The sequence below is a fragment of the Phoca vitulina genome, unplaced genomic scaffold (genome assembly GCF_004348235.1).
Source record: "Phoca vitulina isolate PV1807 unplaced genomic scaffold, GSC_HSeal_1.0 scaffold35, whole genome shotgun sequence".
In the NCBI taxonomy this organism is placed as follows: domain Eukaryota; kingdom Metazoa; phylum Chordata; class Mammalia; order Carnivora; family Phocidae; genus Phoca; species Phoca vitulina.
Window position 1 is genome coordinate 18,578,633 of NW_022589738.1, and position 20,962 is coordinate 18,599,594.

The window sequence follows — 20,962 nt, forward strand, 5'->3', positions numbered from 1 at the left end:
AGAGAGGCAGAAGGGCCTTTTCCCTCTCCTCCAGGCCTTCTATGTGGGTAGCTGCTTGTTCTCCCCACCCTTTTGCCCAGCAACCCACATGAGGAGCTCGCAAGTCAGTCCCAAAGCTCAGATGTCCACCAGTGTGGATATTCTTTTCATACTGTGCTAAGTCTGAATCTGAAAACGGCAAGGACCTAACCATATCAATGTAAATAGAGCATTCACAAAAAGAATCCTCACATTTGCTAAATGCTTTGTGGTTCACAGTGTTTTTCTCTACCTTAGCCTTTAATCTCACAGCCAGCCTGTACAACTAGGCCCACTTTACAGACAGGAAAACCAAGGCACAGAACACTTAAATGGCCTCAGGGCTTGGCTTTGAATCTAGTTGTTCGGATTCCAAATCGAGTGTTCTTTATACTACACCACAGCTGCAGATGTGACGGGGCCCCACAGCCCGGGTAAAAGGTTTCCCTCTTACTGGGCAAAACAGATCAACATATGTAAGTTGGCCATTTCTAATCATCTTATTTAGAGATGCAAAACCCGTGGATTTGGAGGCTTGCGAGCAACAGGTTTCCTCTTCCTGGGGCAGACACTCCCCAGACCCAGTGAGCAGGACAACGCCCCTGACGCGCCGTACTTACGTCGTACACCTGGGGACTGGTCAGACACCGAGCAAGCAGGCCACACCAGGCTGGGAGTGTGGTGGTCAACGGGGGGCCACTGTGTGTGAGGATGGGCTTCAAGTAACTTTAAAAAGAGAATTAAGGAAAAAAATGTCTGCAGAGAAAACACACACCCAACACAACGTGTTTAGAAATCCCCCAGAGTAAATCAACCAGGCTGCTACCCACAAAAGGCCTCCTCCCCCGCATTTTACCAGTACGATACAGAAAATCCTTGGGGTCTACAATAATCTGAATCAAAGATTAAACCATCCTGTCATCCTTAAGCGTTCACTGTTAACTCTCAAGTTGGCGGTTCCCGCTTTTCAGGCAAAAAGAGTATTTGATTAATTAGAGCATCCTTCTCCCTTCCTTGTTATGTTGAATGAGAATTTTGGTTTCAATCAACATTCCAGCTTTGGACACACAACCAGCTCACGCCTTGAAAACAGGAGACAGCGTATCGGCTTCTCAACCTCGACACTACCGACATTGGGTGCCAGGTCATTCTTGGTTGTAGGGGACTGTTCTGCCCTGTAGGGACAGTCTACCCACCAGATGCCAGGAGCACCCCCGACCCCTCTCCCAGGTGTGACAACAAAAATGTCTCTAGACGGGGCACCTGGGTGGCTCAGTTGGTTAAGCGACTGCCTTCGGCTCAGGTCATGATCCTGGAGTCCCTGGATCGAGTCCCGCATCGGGCTCCCTGCTCAGCAGGGAGTCTGCTTCTCCCTCTGACACTCTCCCCTCTCATGCTCTCTCTCTCATTCTCTCTCTCTAAGAAAGAAAGAAAATCTTTTTTAAAAAAAGTCTCTAGACATTGTCAAATGTCCCCTGAGAAGCAAACCTGCCCTCGGTTGAGACCACCACTCTAAGGTGAAGGTCAGCGGCCCTGGGAGCTCCGGATTTGTCAGTCTGTGGATATCTGTGCCGTCAAATGCATGAGCCTATGTGGGAAGCACCACGAAGCACGCGCGCATCATGATATGACAGCGCCTGGACCGTTTCTGGTACCCACAGCCCCAGCAATATGGAAAAGGTGGAGACTCACACAGCCACCTCCACGGCGGAAACGGCCAAGAGAATTTAAAGGAAGGTGAGGAGGTATCCTAGTCATCTGTGTCCCAGACGATGACTGCTCTGAGCACCATCAATATTTACTGCTCAGCACAGGAGAAAAAAAGGCTTCTTCTCTGGGAGGACACGGAAGGAAGACCCTGGAGTATCCTTCTTGTAGGGAATTACTCCATGATGGACGAGGTGTGGGCTCTGCTGAACCTCTTTACGAAACCGAATAAGCCCCCTCTGACCACTGTCCTCCAACCACATTTCTGGGAATGGCCCCTGCTGGCCCATCGGCTACTTTGAGTCTAGCTGTGAAGCTGACAGCAAGGCCGGATTCTAGAAGGACTAATACACAGGCACATGGGAACCCCAAGGCTACCTTTCAGTGGCCTGCCTCGGGTAGTTCAAAGCCAAGTTCTCACAGTCCCCAAATACAAAAGGCCCTCTAACTACTTCTTTAAAAGAGAGAAGAAAGCTATTTACAGATAGATTTTTAAATATGCAAGTTCTTTGAAGGGCCAAAATGAAATATCAAGTCTCTGTCCCATCCAGTTGTTCCGGTAATTACCACTACAACTTCACCAAAGACCTTTTTTTTTTTTTAATTGAGGCATAACTGACATACAATATTATTTTCGTTTCAGGTGTACAACGTAGTGATTTGGCTTTTGTACCTATTGCAAAATGATCACCTCAATAAATGTAGTTACCATACAAAATTAATACAATATTATTGACTATATTCCCCATGCTGTACATTATATCCCCATGACTTACTTATTTTATAACTGGAAGTTTGTACTTTTTTTTTAAGATTTTATTTATTTGAGAGCTAGAGAGAGAGAGAGCATAGGGGGGGAGGGTAGAGGGAGAAGCAGACTCTCTGCCAAGCAGGGAGCCTGATGCAAGGCTTGATCCCAGGACGCTGGGATCATGACCCGAGCCGAAGGCACTTAACCGACTGAGCCCCCCAGGTGCCCCAAGAAGTTTGTACTTCTTGGTCCCCTTCACCCATTTCACTCCACCAACCTCCTTCCCCTCTGGCGACCACCAATCTGTTCTCTGTATCTATGAATCTGGATTTTCTTTGTTTTGTTTTTTAGGTTCCACATTTCAGTGAAATCAGTGTAGCATTTGTTTTTCTCTGATTTATTTCACTTAGATAATAGCTTCAAGATCCATCCATGTTGTCACAAATGGCAAGATTTCATTCTTTTTTATGGCTGAGTAGTGTTCCACTCTGTGTGTGTGTCTACACCAGGAGAATAAGTTTTTTCTCCTATTTCTTGATTTATAAACTTTAGTCAGAGGCTTTTAACTCCCTCCTATGAAGGATGGTACATTTAATTCATTTATACTCCTGCCTCTTCAAGTTTTTCCTAATTTTGATTACAATTAATTTTATACTGCAGATATATAACATTTGCATTCCATTTTATAACTGATAAGTAAATCTTCTATACTTTGTCTATGAATTGAGTCTAAATGTTAAAAACCACTAAATAGCATTTGTAATAATATTGTTATATGAATATTATTCCCTGTAACCAAGTAGAGTGGTTAGAACATTATTTTTTTTAAGTAGACTCCATGCCTAGCGTGGAGCCCAATGAGGGGCTTGAAATCATGACCCTGAGATCAAGACCTGAGCTGAGATCAAGAGTCAGACACTAGGGGGTGCCTGAGTGCCTCAGTCTTAAAGGTTAAGCGTTCAACTCTTGATCTCAGCTCAGGTCTTGATTTCAGGGTTGTGAGTTCAGGCCCTGTGTTGGGTGTGGAGCCTACTTAAAAAAAAAAAAAAAAAAAAGAGTCAGACACTTAACCAACTGAGCCACCCAGGTTCCCCGTGGCTAGAACACTATTAAAAGAAATGTAATACAGTGTCATTTAAACTTTGTTAGTGAGAAGAGAAACCTGAGTGTCTTGCAAAATACAAGATCTTCTTTTAATTTTGTTTTGATCTTGTTCACTTCTGGGTTATAAAAAATGACTTCTTCATTGTTGTCCCCTTAGTTGGATCTGATTTTGGTTTTATCTGATCCTTATGTTGTTGTTGGTTTCCCCCCTCCTTCTTAGAGAGTCTGCACAGTGCTAAACTTCCTCAACTCTCGCATGTCTGAAAGCCACCCTCCTTTTTTTGCCCACTCAGCTTGGGTGTAGAATTCTAGGCTCAGACTTTTTCTTTTCATCCTAGAACTCTGACAATACTACATGGTATTCTAACATTCAATTTTGTTAATGCCCCCTCGGATTCTTTCTCTTTAAAGGCTGCCAGTCTTTCTCTTTGGAAGCCATGAAGAGTCCTGCTTTTCCTCTTTAGTTATGGAATGCTCCAATGTATCCATTCATGCTACTCACACCAGGTGGGCCCTCCCACTCTGGAGACAAGAATCTGCCCTTAGCCAAGGGATTTTTTTTTCTTCCATTATTTCTTTGGTTCTTCTTTTCCTCCATAGTCTCTATCTTCTCCTTTTAGATTCTGTTAAAGGACTCTGGACCATCTGGCTCTGACCTCTTCATCTCAAAACTCTTCTCTTGAACATCTCTGACTTTGTGCTCGAATTCTTACAGGTTCTTTTTTCCTCAGCTTCATCTCCCAGATCAACAGTTTGGTTTCCACCATGTAATTAAACTATCCATTACATTTTGGGGCTTCATTTCAGAAACTTTATGTTTAATTTCCCAAGTTTCTTCTTGTTTGCTTACTCCTTTTTCTAATAGCCTGTTCTTACATTGTCACTGGAAAAGCCTTGCAACTCTAAGGCTTTTATTAGAAAAATTAAAAAACAAATATTTGGCAGGGCACCTGGCTGGCTCAGTTGGTAGAGCATACAACTCCCGATCTCAGGGTCATGAGTTAGAGCCCCGCATTGGGTGTAGGGTTTACTTAAAAAAAAAAATATATATATATATATATATGCATATATGTACGTGTACATATATAGGACATGCAGGTACATATATAGGAATGAATTACTTTGGCATGCCCCCCATGTCTTCATTCAGTTTCTCAGTTCATCAAGCAGGTGGGGAATCTGACCACGCCAAAGTTGGGTGGGTGGGGGGGGAGGTTACTCTAGGGAGAAAATTCTTTGGTGGCCTCAAGATCTGTTTCTCTCTCAAGCCCTCCCCAGGTAGTATGTCTATTTTCTTTAGAGAGCTTCGGCCTGAAGAGAAAATGAACAGCTACCAGTTGATCTGTGGACACAGGGGGTGCCTGGTGCAACTGTTACGGACAACATTCTTTAATACATCACCTAGACAAACCGGCTCAAGACTCTCTTTGGTCTTGGGCTATGGTTTTCTCTGCTACAATTCCCTCTATCTTTGGTCTTGCGAGTACTCCAAAATATCTCTTTTGTGATTCCAAGGAGGCCCGGGAACAACGAGAGAGCTATGTGTGTGTGCTGAGCCTCTTATCTTAAACTGGAAGCCCATTTTTTCCATTTTCAGGCTTGTTCAGTGAAGGAGGTACCACACTTGCTCTTCCTGGCTTGTGGGGATCATTCCCATCCAGCCAAACCCTCTTGTGATGCAGCCAAAGCCCACATTTTCTTGTTTGATCATCTCTGGAGCTATAGAATGAGCTGTGGGCACCTTCCTCATCTAATTCTTCAGACACTTTATGCCTGCTTCTGTTCTTAGTTTCTCTCCTCCAAACTAAACAAGTAGAAATCCTTGTCACTAAAATTTATATTCAGAGACTTCAGAGATCACTCCTGTTGCTCTTTGAGGAATAATTTCTTCCCCACTCAGCTTCATTGAAGTATGACTGACAAATAAAAAACTGCATGTATTAAAGGTGTAGGAGATGTTTAGATACATGTATATTGTGAAATGATTACCACAATCAAGCTAATTAACATATCCATCATGTCACACAGTTACCATTTTTCTGTGTGTGTGATGCAAAGACTTAAGATCTACCCCCTTAGAAAATTTCTAGTATACAATACAGATTATTAACTATAGTCACCATATTGTACATTAGGTTTCCAGAACTTATTCATCTTACAACTGAAAGTTTGTACCCTTTGACCAACATCTCTCCATTTCCTCCACTCCCCAGCCCCTGGCAGCCACCATTCTATGCTCTGTTACTATGAGTTTGACTTTTCTAGATTCCACCCATAAGGAAGATCATGCAGTATTTTTTCTTTCTGTGCCTGGCTTATTTCATAGCATAATGTCCTCCAGGTTCAACCACATTGTCCCAAATGGCTGAATTTCCTTCATTTTTAAGGCTGAATAATATTCCACTATATACACACACACTCGCACACATCTTTATCCATTCATGCACTGATGGACACTTAGGTTATTTCCATATCTTCGTTACTGAGAATAATGCTGCTATGAACATGGGAGTGCAGATATTTTTTTGAGATAGTGATGTTATCTCCTTTGGATATATACCCAGAGGTGGGACTGCTGGATCATATGGTAGTTCTATTTTTAATTTTTTGAAGAACCTCCATACTGTTTTCCACAGTGGCTGCACCAATTTACATCCCACCCAACAGCATATAAGTGTTTCCTTTTCTCCACATCCTCCCAACACTTGTTATCTTTTGACATTTGGTAACAGCCATCCTAACAGATGTGAGGTGAGATCTCATTATGGTTTTGATTTGCATTTCCCTGATGATTAGTGATGCTGAACAACTTTCCATGTATCTGCCAGCCAAGTGTATGTCTTCTTTGGAAAAATGTCTATTCAGGTCCTTTGCCCATTTTTTAATTGGGGTCTTTGGGTTTCTGCTGTTGAGTTGTAGGAGTTCCTTATATAATTTGGATATTAACCCCTTATCAAATATAGGATTTGCAAATATTTTCTCCCATCCCACAGGTTATTGTCTTTTCATGTTGTTGATGGTTTCCTTTACTGTGCAGAAATTTTTTAGTTTGATGTAGGCCCCTTTGTTTATTTTTGCTTTTGTTGCCTATGCTTGTGGTGTTAAATCCAAAAACTCATTGCCAAGACCAATGTCAGGAGTTTTCCCCTATGTTTTCTTCTAGGAGTTTTATGGTTTCAGGTCTTGCATTTAAGTCTCTAATCCATTTTGAGTTGATTTTTGTGAGTGGTGTAAGACGGGTTCCAGTTTCATTCTTTTGCATGTGGATATCCAGTTTTCCCAACACCATTTATTAAAGAGACTGTCCTTTCCCTATTATGTATTCTCAGCACCTTGGCTGAAGATTAGTTGATTGAACATGTGAGGGTATTATTTTTGGGCTCTGTATTCTGTTCCACTGGTCTGTGTATCTGTTTTAATGCTAATACTATACTATTTTGATTACTATGCTTTTGTAATATAATTTGAAATCAGCAAGTATGATGCCTCCAGCTCTGTTCTTTTTGCTCACAATGCTTTAGCTATTCAGGGTAATTTGTGCTCCATACAAATTTTACAATTGTTTTTATTTTAAAAAACACCATGAGAATTTTGATAGAGATGAACTGAATCTATAGATTGCTTTGAGTAATATGGCAATTTTAACATTAATTCTTCCAATCTATGAACACAAATATCTTTCCATTTATTTGTGTCTTCTTCAACTTCTTTCATCAGTGTTTTTTAGTTTTCAGTGTATAGATCTTAACCTACTTGGTTAAATTTATTCCTAAGTATTTTATTGTTTTTGATGGTATCATAATGGGATTGTTTTCTTTTCTTTTTTTTTAAAAGATTTTATGTATTAATTTGAGAGACAGAGCATGAGCAGAGGGAAGGAGGCAGAGGGAGAGGGAGAAGCAGACTCCCCGCTGAGCAGGGAGCCTGACGCGGGACTCAATCCCAGGACCCTGAGATCATGACTCAAGCTGAAGGCAGACACTTAACCAACTGAGCCACCCAGGGACCCTGGAATTGTTTTCTTAATATCTTTTTTGGATAGTTCATTGTTAGTGCATAGAAATGCAACTGGTTTTTGTATGTTGACTTTATATCCTCTGACTTTACTGAATTTATTAGTTTTAAAACAGTTTTTTGGTAGAGTCTTTAGGGGTTTCTATATATAAGATCATGTCATCTGCAGGGGCACCTGGATGGCTCAGTTGGTTAAGCATCTGACTCTTGGTTTCAGCGCAGGTCATGATCTCATGGGTCCCAGATCAAGCCCCCCATCAGGCTCCACGCTCAGCGGGGAGTCCACTTGAGATTCTCTCTCTCCTCTCCCTCTGCCCCTCCACCCTCCCTGTGCTCACTCTCTCTCTAGTAAATAAACCTTTAAAAAAAGATCATGACATCTGCAGAGACAATTTTAATTTAAATTTAATCTGCAGAGACCATTTTAATTCTTCCCTTCTGATCTGGAGAATCAAATTTCTTTTTCTTGCCTACCTGCTCTGGCTAGGACTTCCAATACTGTATTGAAAAGAAGTGGCAAGAGTGGGCATCCTTCCAGATCTCAGAGGAAAGCTTCCAGCTTTTTGTCATTGAGTATGATGTTGGCTGTGGGCTTGTCATATATGGCCTTTATAATGTTGACATACATTCCATTTATACCTAATTTGTTGAGAGGTTTTCTTTTTATCAGGAAAGGATGTTGGATTTTGTCAAATGCTTTTTCTGGGGGAGTCTGGGTGGCTCAGTCAGTGAAGCGTCCAGCTCTTGATTCTGGTTCAGGTCATGAATGATCATGGCGTGTGGCCCAAGAGAGGACTGACTGTACTGGCACCAAGCACACATCCTCCTTACTCATCAGAAGCCGTTCACTGACAGTAAGAGCATTTCATCGTCCATGTTTCACAAATACAGGGAAGCCACCGAAAAGGATACTTGTGGTCAAAGCTGTACCACAGCCTGAACAGCCACGCACTCTCCTGCTTTGTCCGGTTTCCTCTGGCAGAATCTGGACCATCCTAGGAACAAACAAGGAGACAGATGTTTAGTTGCAGAAAAGGGATTGAAATGGGGTGTGGGGGGGGGGAGGGGAGGGGGAAGCTTCTTTTTTAACCAATAACTTTTAGAGATTTTGAGCTCAGAGTCAAACATCCTGTATCACCAAAGTTTCAGATATACTGGGAGGGACTACCTTGAAAGAAACCAAATAAATCCAAAAGGCAGACAAATCAACCCCCAAAGTAAAAAGGCTCGGTTATGTCTGTGGACAGATCAACCCAGTGCAGTACAAAATTTCTTTTGGCATTCTTATTGTAATTTTCCTCAAAGTGCCTTTTAGCAGATTGACGACGCTAACATAGTGTAGATCCTAACGGGCCAAAAGTTATCTATAGGGAATATTAAAGAAGGCTTCTATAAAACCAACTTTCCAGGCCTCCCCAAAGTTGGCCTGGGGAAGTCACACTTGGTCGTTCCCTGACGGCTCAGCCTCGGGCTCTTGATGGTCCTTACGGAGGCACCTACATTGCCTTCCAGGTGGTGCAGTCACTCGTTGCCCTGGCAGCTTTAGGAAGATGGGGGCAGTGAGCAAGGGAAATGGGGTCAGAACTAGCATTTCTATTATTTTTAAAGACTCATTTATTTCTTTGGAGAGAGCACATGAGTGGGAGGGGGAGAGGGAGAGAGAGGGAGAGAATCTCAAGCAGACCTCATGCTGAACATGGAGCCCCAACGTGGGGCTCAATCTCATGACCCTGAGATCAGGACCCAAGCCGAAACCAAGAGTCGGACGCTCAACCCACTGCGCCACCCAGGGGCCCCGCATTTCTGTTATTTCCGCTGCCCTCAAGTGGTTATTCCTCCCATTCCTTTCCAACTCAAACGTCCCCGTCATTTAAATGGCAAAATGACTTGCAAAATCAAACATTCATTTGAGGCTTGGGCCATCTGCTCTGTGCAAATAGTATAAGCAGCGCAATTACTATTAAAGAGCGGACGGACTGTGGCAATCGGAAGGCGTTGCTGGAGTTCTGCGTCGTCGGATGACAAGCCCTGAAAGTACAGACTGCTTGGGAGGCGCAGTCATTTTTGCCATCACCCCCTGGAATGGTACAGGGAGAGGCAAGTCTACAGGCGAGGTGCCACTGACGACAGCCAAACGCAAGATGAGCCACAGTTCCAAGGAGCTCCACACCGCTGCGGGTGTGAGCCCCACCTGTGACTGAGATAGTGCGGGTCGGTCAGAGTTCTCCGAAAAAGGGGAGCGCAGGGACAAGTAAAAGGAGGGACATTAGCAAGCACTATTTAAATTTCTAATGTTTCCAATAACAAAGGTTATTTTTACAAACAGAGTCCCTAGGGTATCTGAAGGATATTTAGGGACACATGTGGAAATGGCTTGGTTAAATGAGCCCTTCTGGGGATGAGGAAATTAAAAAAAAAAAAAAAGAGAGAGAGAGAGAGAGTTCCCAGAGACCAACTGCATTTCATATTTTTATAAATCTTGTGGAAGAAAGAGGGCACAGAAATGTCTCCATCTGCAGAGCATGATCGTTCCTTTGGGTAATTAGTTGGTGACCTAATGCCAAATTGAGGGAGGTTTCCGAATGCCCCTCGACTGAGTGGAAAAGTGGTAGGTGAGCATTCCTTTTTTTTTTTTTTTTTAAAGATTTTTATTTATTTTTTGACAGAGAGACAGCGAGAGAGGGAACACAAGCAGGGGGAGTGGGAGAGGGAGAAGCAGGCTTCCTGCTGAGCAGGGAGCCGGATGTGGGGCTCGATCCCAGGACCCTGGGATCATGACCTGAGCTGAAGGCAGATGCTAAACGACTGAGCCACCCAGGCACCCTGGTACGTGAGAATTCTCAGGGGCAAATATCTTCATGGAAAAATTAAATGGTTCTTTATAAAGTGATAGGCTCTAAGCTCGTGGCTCTAAGTGCCTGTAGAATCTTACCAAAGAAGAAACTAACACGGTGACACACCTCATCAGGAAGGATACTGTAAGCCATCAGGCACAAGACAAGTCCCCCCAAGTCAATTGCATCTGCTCCTCCCCTGAAACAGCAATAAAAACGACAAACCCCGACTCTATCGTCCTAACCTCCGCCAAACCTCAATGTGATATCATCACCTGGAATGCTTCAGTTCCCGCCACCTTGCCTCTACAAAGCTACAGGAGATTTCAATAAGCCCCAAGAAGGACGATTACAATGAGGAAAGCAAAGGAAATGTTTCTTTTCGAAGGCAAACTAACAAAAGGTCTTCACAGGCGACAGAGAGCTGTGCCTGCAGTCCACAAATAAGAAAAAGGGACCTCAGAAAGATAAGAAACTAAAAGACAGTCCCGAAAGGTTACCAGGGGTAAATTCTGAGCAAATAAAAAGTGCAGCTTCATAACAGGGGTGTTCAACAACTTCTTATTCTAAGAGATGGTGCCAGAAGCATGACTAGGTACAGGAAGAACATGGAGAAATCCACATAAGGTGGCTTTGGAGAAATCAGGGAGTATCTGTGGAATGGGACTGATTTTTTAAGCTGACCTGGAAGACAACCAAAGCTGCTTGCCGACGGGATTTGGGGGCCCCCTTCCTGCTCCAGGCAGTCTAGGGCAGAGCAGGGGTCAGTGTGGGTGCAGGCTGATCCTATAATAGGCAGCCCCCTTCCCAGGCTGCATGTGCAGACCCTTGGATTTCCATTCAAGCGCTGCCCACAGAAAAGGTGGGGACCTGCTCCCCCAAACCTGCATTCCCACAGGAGGGTTTATGCCCCATGTCTTTAGCTCAGGCTGCTTTTAGAACTTGGAGCATCCTTTCAGACGGTCACCTTCTCCCACCTACAACACCTACCTGGCCAATCCCTATTCATTTTTCAAGGCTGGGTACAAGGTTGGCTTCTCTGAGAGATGTTTCAAAGGCAACAGAGCATGCCAAGAGGTATAGGTATGAATATCACAGGCTTTCTCAACAAAGTATGTGGGTCCAGATCCTAGCTCTACTCCTGGCTGGGCCACTGTCTTGCAGTATGACTCTGGGCAAGTTTAAATTGAGATGTAATTGACATATAACATCGTATCAGTTTCAGTTTACAGCATAGGATGTGTTGGTTTGATATATTTCTCTGTTGCAGTACGATTACCATGGTAGCATGAGCTGCCACCTGTTTCCCTTCACATAATTCTCATTTCTTTTTTTTGGTGAGAACAATTAAGACCTACTCTCTCAACAACTTTGTAGTTTATAATAGAGTACTGTTGACTATATTCACTATGGTGTGCATTAGATCTCTAGAACTTATTTATCTATTAGCTGCAGGCCTGTACCCTTAAACATCTCCCCAACTCCCCTAACCCCCAGCTCTTGGTAACCCCCATTCTACCCTATGTTCTTATGAGTAACACAAGGGATTTTTAAACTTTTTGTTGATATTATTAATAGGGAAGCCCCTTTAAGAAAATATCGCCGACTTTCCTTATCCCCATATTTCAAGGATGTAACCATGAGTGTATATATTTTTTTCTGCATTCATTAAGCACCTACTGTGTGCCAGGCACCATGCTGGGTGCCAGAAACACAAAGAGGAATGAGACTAGCACTTGCCCCTCAAGGAGCACATTTCCAGAGGGCAAGACATAGATACGGATACGGTGACATATGCGAAGAAGACAAAGAAAGCAGATTAAAGAACTGAGGAGTGACAAAAGGTCCTATTTTTGGAATATTTTTTCTAGAACTAATAAATAATGATTTCTGGGCAGATTTATATTTCATTCCATTCTTATTGTTAAAAGATATAAATTTTCAAAGTTAAGGTCATTACAGTAATGAGAGCAGCTTATGGTATTTTTCAGAGATGGAGCAGAATACTCCCTTCTGCCCCCTCCCCGCCCCACCGCAAAGATTTCTACGTCCTAATCCCAGGAGCCTGTATGTTACGTTACATGGCCAAAGGGGCTTTGTAGATGGGCTTAAGGTTTTCCAGGGGGACCGATGCAATCACACAGGCCCTTAAAAGTAGACAAGGAGGGCAAAAGAGTCAGAGAGTTGCAGTGGAAGACGAAGCAGGAAAGATGCAAAGTGTGACAGGGACTCGCCCCACTGTTGCTGACTTTGAAGACAGAGGGGGCCATGAACCAGGAAATGCAAGTGCTTCTAGGACAGGAACTTGACCCTGGGCGAACAGTCAGCAAGGAAATAGGACTTTAGTTCTACAACCACATAACTGAATTCTACCAACAACCAGAATGAGCCTGGCAGTGGGTTCTCCCCCAGAGCCCAACCTCGCCGACACCTTGATTTTGGCCTTGAAACAGAGAAATCAGAGGAGCCCACCAAACTTTTAACCTACAGAATATAAGACCGGTGTCTTAAGCCACTGAGTCTGTGGGAATTTGTTATGGTGGCCCTAGAAATCTAATGCAGAGCAAAAGAGCAAGTAAGTGATGTGACCCAGTTTGTGCCTTTCTTTTTCCTGTCCCTGGAATGGTGGAGCCAATGACTCTCAGAAGGGAGTAATAACAGGTTTTAAAAACAGGGAATCAAGAGCTCCACAATGCCTACTCCAGGGTTTTTCAAATTGTGAATGGGCACACGACCCTCGTGGGAAACCGTTAAAATGCGGGTTCAGAGTCAGTGGGTCTAGGTGGAGCCTGACAGTCTGCATTTTTGTAAGATCTCTGGTGATGCCCAGGCTGCTGGTTCGTGGGGACACTCAGGGCAGCAAGGACAGATCTACTGATCTCACCTCTGGCACTCTCGCCCTTACCCGTCCCCTTCATCACACTGTTACCACACCCTTAAGGATGGAGGTTCATGCGTCTTGTCTGCAGATGTAGCCCCTGAGCCTGAAAGATTGTCCAAAATATAACAGGTGCTCAGTAAGCATTTGTCAAATGCATGAATAAATTAATGTGAATTTTGCATTTTTTATTTTTAATTTTTTTAAAGTTTTTTTTAAAGATTTCATTTACTTTTTTTTAAAGATTTTATTTATTTGACAGAGAGATACACAGCAAGAGAGGGAACACAAGCAGGGGGAGTGGGAGAGGGAGAAGCAGGCCTCCCGCTGAGCAGGGATCCCAGGATCCTGGGATCAAGACCTGAGCTGAAGGCCGATGCTTAGCGACTGAGCCACCCAGGCGCCCCATGAATTCTGCACGTCTAAGAAAAAAAAAAAAAAAAAGAATAGCCAGCAGGGAATTCAGGGACCAAGGTGGGGGAGATCAGAAGAACAAAAAAGAAAAGCATGGTGGTAGGGGGTAGGGGGAGCAAAGAGGAGGAATTTGAGAAAAGGCCCTTTAGCAACTGTTTGAAGTCAAAGATTTAAGTGACTGGGTATCAGATTTCAGCCTGGAGAAAAACTGAGGGAGGACCCAGAAAGTTATATGTCAACGCAACTATAAACAGCTGATTTTCTGTGTGCACGCGCGTACTTATGCGCGCACACATGCACACACGCACCACAAGCCCAGTGGTTTCCTTTCCTCCACATTCCACTAATATCCTGCTTGTGACCCGGTCCTGCTGAGATGATAAAGCCAGGATAAATTCGGTTGCGTGCTCCTAGCTACTCCAAAGCAGCCCCATCATGAGTGCTCTTCTTCTTCTTTTTTTTTTTAAAGATTTTATTTATTTATTTGACAGAGAGAGAGACAGCGAGAGAGAGAACACAAGCAGGGGGAGTGGGAGAGGGAGAAGCAGGCTTCCCGCGGAGCAGGGAGCCCGATGCGGGGCTCGATCCCAGGACCCTGGGATCATGACCTGAGCTGAAGGCAGACGCTTAACGACTGAGCTACCCGGGCGCCCCGATGAGTGCTCTTCTGTAAACTTGGGGAAGGAAGTGAATGATGTGTCTGTCTGGCATGAAAAGGTCCCCCTTGAATGGGGTGGGAGGCCACCCCCAAGCCCAGGCAGCCTGCCTCCAGCTGGGCTTGTTTTTGTTTTGGTTGCAGAGTCACCAAGACCTCTGGAGAAACAAAGCAACTGAGTTTTTTGTTTTGTTTTGTTCTAATGAGTCAAACTTGCCAGGGACATGAAGCTCAAGTCTGCCCACAATATTCTTATGCTTCCCTCACATAAAGTCAGAAGTTCTAGCCAAAAGCTCCTTTCCTTCCCCCACATGAGCTATTATTCTGTAGCTCTGTAGCCATAACTCTTAGGCTTCTAGACCCCACGAGGAAAACCATGCTGTCCTAAGAAATTCATTCCCATTAAATATCACTTTCCTGTTTGTTTTTAGGGAGCTCATTTAGAAAATGAGGTAAAGAGAACTGCCCTTTCTTTTCTGATGGGGAACAAACATCTGGACTTTCAGTTTCATGACATCACTGAGCGTGTGACCTGGATCTATTTCAGGGGAAACTGCAAGAACCCAGGATTTTACCCAAAAACGAGAAGCCCATTTATTTCTCTGTTTTATTGTTGCTCATGACCACCGAGTGCTCCCAGCCCTGCTGTTAGTGGCTCACTGGACCGAGAAGGTCTGGCCAGGAGGACTGAGAGATATAAAGCCCTTTAAGTACAAGGGCATGAGTCCTTTTTAAGAAGGTGCCCTGGGAAACCAAGCTTGAAGTTCGCCTTTTTTTTCCCCCCAGTCTGACAGCAATCTTGAAAGACTTTCACGATGCCAGTGGAACTGATTCCGAGGGCCCTCTGCAGGACTGTGTGCGAGGCTGGGGAGGAGGGAGGTTATGGGGAAGCCATGACACCAGCTCCTGGCTAGGGCTGGCCACCAGGTGCCACTGGGAGTCCAGCAGAAGTCACCCCCAACTGCACATTCACAACTGGCCCAAAGGGCCCTCCAGGGAGCCATCCGGAGACACCGATGACCCCCCCAGGCCCAACTAGGGAGGTTTCAGGGAGCACTGTCTTAGCTGTCACTGTGCAGACTAAATGCACTGCTCGAACCCTTAGCACTTAGGACACGCTGCTTTCCCAAACATCTCCATGGAACAGTGACAGCAAGCTTGTGACTTAGTTACAAGCCCTGTGTCTCCATGTGAAGTTCTTATGAGATGAATGGTGAGTTCGGCTACAGGAAAGCAACCAAACCATTTCATGCGTTTCCTTTTACAGATGCTTCAATCCAGAGGCAGCAGCAATTACAGACAGACAGACAGCAAAAGGGCCGGAGGTGTCTGACTGGTCTGGAACTGACAAGATGACATCCGTCCAAACCCTGGCTATCCAGCTGGAATCAGCTTGTTTTTCTTACAAAATTCATCTGGACCAGCTGCGGTCCTGGGGAGGAAGCTGTGGAGTAGGGCAGTCGTATCCTAACAGAGCCCTTCTTTCCCTTCCAGTGAAATAAAGACAGGTCACCCAGGTTTTCTCAGGGTGAGTTTCAAGATCTCCCTGTTAGACTCTAAATTAGCTTCCAGGTGCACAATTTCCGAGCCCTTGGTTTCTAAACTCCTTAAATCCAAGCTAGAGTCTGATGGCAACTTTTCAAAAAGAATTTCTCATGGAAATCACAAGTTCCCAACACAGTGGCCGCTTCTAATACAATCTCAAAGGTCTTCCGGGGCACTGTTATTCCTGTTTTAATATTTTATTTTTAAGTCATCTCTACACCCAGCGTGGAGCCCGAACTCACAACCTCGCGATCAAGAGTCGCGTGCTCTTCGACTGAGCCGGCCAGGTGCCCCTCTGGAGCACCATTAAAGTGGACATCCTATCATCTCCAATGAAGCTCATTGAAAACTCTTCCTAAAACATCCCGCTCTTTCAGAGGTCATGGCTTTGTGTCCCTTAAGGGGCACTGCCCCCAAGATGCGACCACCCTCAAAGAGAAAGAAATCAGGAAAAGCTGTAGCGGTGCTCCCCGGCCCCGCAGAGCGCCACCGTCTGCGACACCTGTTCAATCTGAGTCAGGGGCTGGAGTCATTTAGACGGTCCTCTGGCATCTGACATATGTAGACTGGGTTTAGGATGGAGAGCAATTCCAAGCTGACTGGAGAAAAACAAACGCCCGACACAGTGTCATGGACCACGTGCATGCGTGTGGTCAGTAAGGCTTTCCGCCAAGCTGTTGCTTCTCCCGCCCCCACCCCCCACCCCCCGTCTGCCCATCAGATGCCTGTCGAGTGCCCCCAGGTGCCAGGCACTGTGCTCAGCACTTCGGAGGCCATCCTGCACAAAAGAGTTCTTGACTCCGGGGGCCCATTAGTAACATTTGGGTGACAAATTTCTGCTCTTAGCATAAGCCCTCCCTCCCCCACCCTGCCCGCCCAGGAAATGCCGGCCTCGGGAAGGAGCAAACCTGGGGACGTAACAATGGTCACGTGGCAGCTCCAACTCACGTCTGCCACTTGGCTGATGCTCTTCCCACAAAGAGGTTGTGGTCTCTCTCTCCCCTCCTGCTGAATCTGGCCTGGCTCGAGCAACTCAGTGTGACCACCGGCAAGTCACAGAGCTGATGCCCTGAAAACTTCAAGGCCGGGGCAGAAAGGGCGATGTGGCTTCCACCTTGCTTGCTTCGGTGCTGGCTCTGGGAACCCTGAGTCACCGGGGAAGAAGCCCAATGCCCCCAGGTGCCAGACGTACGAGCCAATGAGTCTCTGGACGACCCCAGCCCCCAGCTTTCTGCTTGGAGCAAAGGCAAGCTGGCCCTATCGTGCCCTTTCCAAACTGCTGACCTAGAGGATCCGTGAGTGAAAGAGACTGTTGCTCCCTTCCCTCTGTTTGGTGCAGGTGGTTATGCAGCAACAGTAACGGGAGCAGATGGCAAAACCGCAGGCCAGAACGTTCCTCTGTGCCCCGCAGACTCCATCGGGATTCTCTGCAGCAGCGGGGCCTCTTCCCTGCTCAGGGCTCCTCTGATCACAGCCTCTACAGCTTCCCTCCCCAGCACACTGTCCCAGGCTGTCACTGCTGCCACCACCCTGCCTAAGCCTTAGGGGTTCGCCTGGCGGTGACCTTCCGCCCCTGGGGGTGGAGGGTGAGGGCCCCTGCTCTGCCATTCCTGGGCTTGAGAGGAACTCGGCTGTAGAGGATCCCAGGCCCTAGAGGAGCAGGAGGGCCTGTAATCACCCACATCCTTCCTTTCTTCCTCAGATTCCCCGGGCTGGAGAGTCAGACCCCATCCCTCTCCTTCCCCTGCCTGGGCACCACTGATAGACTCTGACCCAGTGACAGTGAGCCAGTCACCAACGTATCCAGTCTATCCATTCTTGGAAGGCAGGCAGTCAGGGACTTAGCTCCAACACTCTTCCTGGCTGGCCTACTCCCTTAATATGTTGTTTTAAGAATGCTGACTCTGGGGTCAAACCCCAGCTTCATCACTTTCTAATCCTCTGACCGTAGATGACTCACTGAGACTCTCCAACTTCAGCTTCTAATCTGTAAAATGGGGATAGCAGGACCTACCTCATAAGGTTGTTGTCAAGCTCATGGTGAGGGAATCCATGTAAAGATGCCTGGCCTATAGTAAGTGCTCAATAAATTTTAGCCCTTTATCACAGTGTCTTCCCCCGGAAGAAGCATCTCTTGTGACTTACCCCTTGTAAGACTTGAAAGCTGTCGTTGTTGGGTGGTGGGTCCTGATCTGGGTCAACACCAACTCTGTAAGTCAGCAGGGAGAAAGACAAGGAGAAAAATGGAGAGTATTAGCTCGGACCATGGCAGCCATGCTGGCTGAAAGCAGCCAAGGGGCCAACCATCTTCCGGAAGCGGAAGGAGTAGTTAGCTAGAAGAAGAGGAAGGCTGTCATGCAAAAGTTGTGAGAAAGAGGTCATGTTCCATGTCAGATCCCAGGGGGCAGGAGAGGCAAGTGGTGCTTACATCCTATTTGAGGTCGCTGGCTGGCGACTGTCCTTCTGCCTTCCTGCACCAGACGGTCCCAGTTATCCAACCATGGGTCTCGATGCCCCACGCCTTTTCCTTTCTGCTGCTTCCTCACGTCTGCCCTGACCTGCTCTTAATTCCCTAAACTTCTGTTCCGACATTTTTCATATATCCAGGGCGGTGCCGGAAGAATTTATAGTGAACATTTTGCTGGAGTTTATCGCGTATCTATCCACTTCTCTACCACCCATCGTACTTTTTAGATGCATTCAAATAAAGTTGCAAACATCAGTACTTGTCCCCTAAATACTTGAGCATGCATATCATTAACGTTTTGTCCTGGTGCCCCCACATCCTCCCACAGCAGAGATGACCTGAGAAGTGACACTTTTAAGATCAACAACTGAAGACAGAAAGAAAAGGCAAAGTGGCAAAATCCACTTACAACAAATCCCATGCTTTGACTAGGGTAGTTGTCTTGGCTTAGTAACACACCAACTGTTGTTTTGTGCACCTGTTAATTCTTCATCCCTGTACCTTCCTCGCTCTGAGGAGGAGAACTGTGACCTTGATCACAGGGGGGTGGGGGAGAAAACAAAGAGGCCAGGAAAATTCTCTGTCTTCCCACACTCCCTCCAGTGTTGCAAAGACCTATAAACAGAACACGATTTCTGGCAGGTCTGACCCGAGCTGGGAAGGGAGGTGCCGAATGGCCTCAGCCAAGAGTCTTTGGCCGTCCGGTACCGGGGTGCTGACTCCAATGAGTAGACAGCAGACTACAAAACCCCACGTGTGTGCACCTTACTTTTCTTCCTCTCCCTCCCTCTTTCCTACCTATGATGCGCAGGTTATTTCTTGAAAAAAGAGACTAATAGAAAAGGAAAACAGAAGACAACACAGATGTGCCTACCCTCCCAAAGCCAACCTCTACCCTGTCTTATTGCAGGTTTGTCAAGCACTAACCCAAGGTGTGCGTCCCTGGAAAGGGGGAACTATGGAGGGAAAGGAAACAGATAGCCCGTATGTTGCTGAGGGCAAAGTTTAAAACCACAAGACGAATTCATATATTCAGCAAATATTTACTGACTGCCTATGATGTCAGGTACTGTTCTAGTTAAAATCTAGCGTACCTGACACCAGATTTCCTCCCTGCGGGCCTGGGGTTTGGTAGGATCTTCGTAGTGAGTTCGATGGACTTTGCTATGTGTCCAGGGACTGCTTCCAGGCTGGAGATTCTGAGGGTTGGAGGCTTGTCCTCATAACTGGACATTATTCAGGGATCTTTGAACAACAAATCTCACAGAGATTTTCTTGACATGAAATCCATCCAATTCAGGGGCCTTTCAGGGCTGCCCCCAAAAAGTCCCACCAGAGCCTCAATGCATCTGAAGTATCAAAGTGTTAAGAGGAGAGGTCACATATGAAATTCCCAGCTCTTGGGAATTTTGAGCCCTCACTCGTTTTAGAGACTCTTAACACACATTCCCCAGAGAAAAGTCCTCTATAGGGTAGCTCGGTCAGCATTTGTAAGATCAACAGCTAGGAATCCAATCTTGGGCCTTGTTCTGTGGGTTCTATAGCAGCAGACTCGCTTACTCAGATGAGCTTCCCAGTGCAGACACAGAGTGCCGGTTACCCCAGTGTTTCTCGGACAGCCTACCAGAATGCCAGGTGATACAGCAGCCCTCGACCTAGCCACAAGGCCTGGCCAGATTGTGGGGCAGGAGCAATGAGATTATGTGATCTGAAGGGCATGAGGCACAGTATGGCCAAGAATATGGCAGTCCAGGTCTGCCACTAATAATCTCTCCTTTCTATACTGTGAATTTTGAAATAGGTGTATAGCCTTCGTAAGTGGCTTCCATGCCAGCAAAGATAAAACAAGTTGACTTTACTGTCCTAGATGAAATAGGAAGACTAGGGGTAGGAGAAAAGGTTAAGAATGCCCTGTATTACAATAATGAAAATAAAACCAAACATGATAAAAGCTGCCAAATGAAATTTAGCCCCCTCTATTCTTTTAACTAATTTCTATTAAAAGGAAAAAAAAAAAAAACTTTGGTTAACAAGAATTAAATTTTGTTCAACCAGAACTGCTTAGGAAGACTAGGTTGTGACTATTTTCATTCAAGTTCTGGCAATGTCGGAGGAACTCATCCATTTATCCTGGGTCTGTGTGGCCAGGCCAGAATTCAAAACAACAAAGCACAAAACGGTGAAATAACTTGATACACTCACAAAAGTAGGGCCACCCTAACCTCATCTCAAACTCGTAATGTTCAACATTTTGTCTGGGAGAACTTGGGAACGATTCTAGACCCACGCTGTCCAGCAGAACTTTCCAGATCTGCGCTGTCCAACGTGCTAGCCACGAGCCACAAGTGGCCAGCCACTGAGCAGTTGAAAAATGTGGCTAATGTGACTACTGCTGTACTTTACATTTCATTCAGTTTCACGCCAAGTGAGAAAATAAAGCAATCAAACTAATGTGCTCATTCTGGAATGAAAAAATATAGAAAGAACATGAATAATTTCCCTTCTGGTATGAGTGTAAGTACATTCTGATTAGCTGCCATCTAAAATGCCATGAAATCTCAGGAATTTTAGAAGT

The 20,962-nt window shown here is 45.5% G+C and overlaps 2 protein-coding genes across 3 annotated transcripts in view; one reads left to right on the forward strand and one right to left on the reverse strand.

Annotated features, from left to right (window-relative positions):
- The window catches only part of CHST7 (carbohydrate sulfotransferase 7), a 51,958-nt gene extending 35,805 nt beyond the window's left edge, over positions 1 to 16,153 (forward strand). The window contains exon 2 of the mRNA XM_032426455.1: positions 15,643 to 16,153. The gene's annotated coding sequence lies outside the window, so the exon portion shown is untranslated. The remainder of the gene's footprint in view (positions 1 to 15,642) is intronic.
- SLC9A7 (solute carrier family 9 member A7) overlaps positions 1 to 20,962 on the reverse strand; it is a 132,008-nt gene that overhangs the window by 9,319 nt on the left and 101,727 nt on the right. For both annotated transcript variants that reach the window (XM_032426452.1, XM_032426453.1), the window contains 3 exons: positions 18,066 to 18,129; positions 8,507 to 8,589; positions 639 to 744 (listed from right to left, as the gene is read on the reverse strand). In XM_032426452.1, coding sequence (XP_032282343.1) covers positions 639 to 744; positions 8,507 to 8,589; positions 18,066 to 18,129 — 253 coding nt within the window. The remainder of the gene's footprint in view (positions 1 to 638; positions 745 to 8,506; positions 8,590 to 18,065; positions 18,130 to 20,962) is intronic.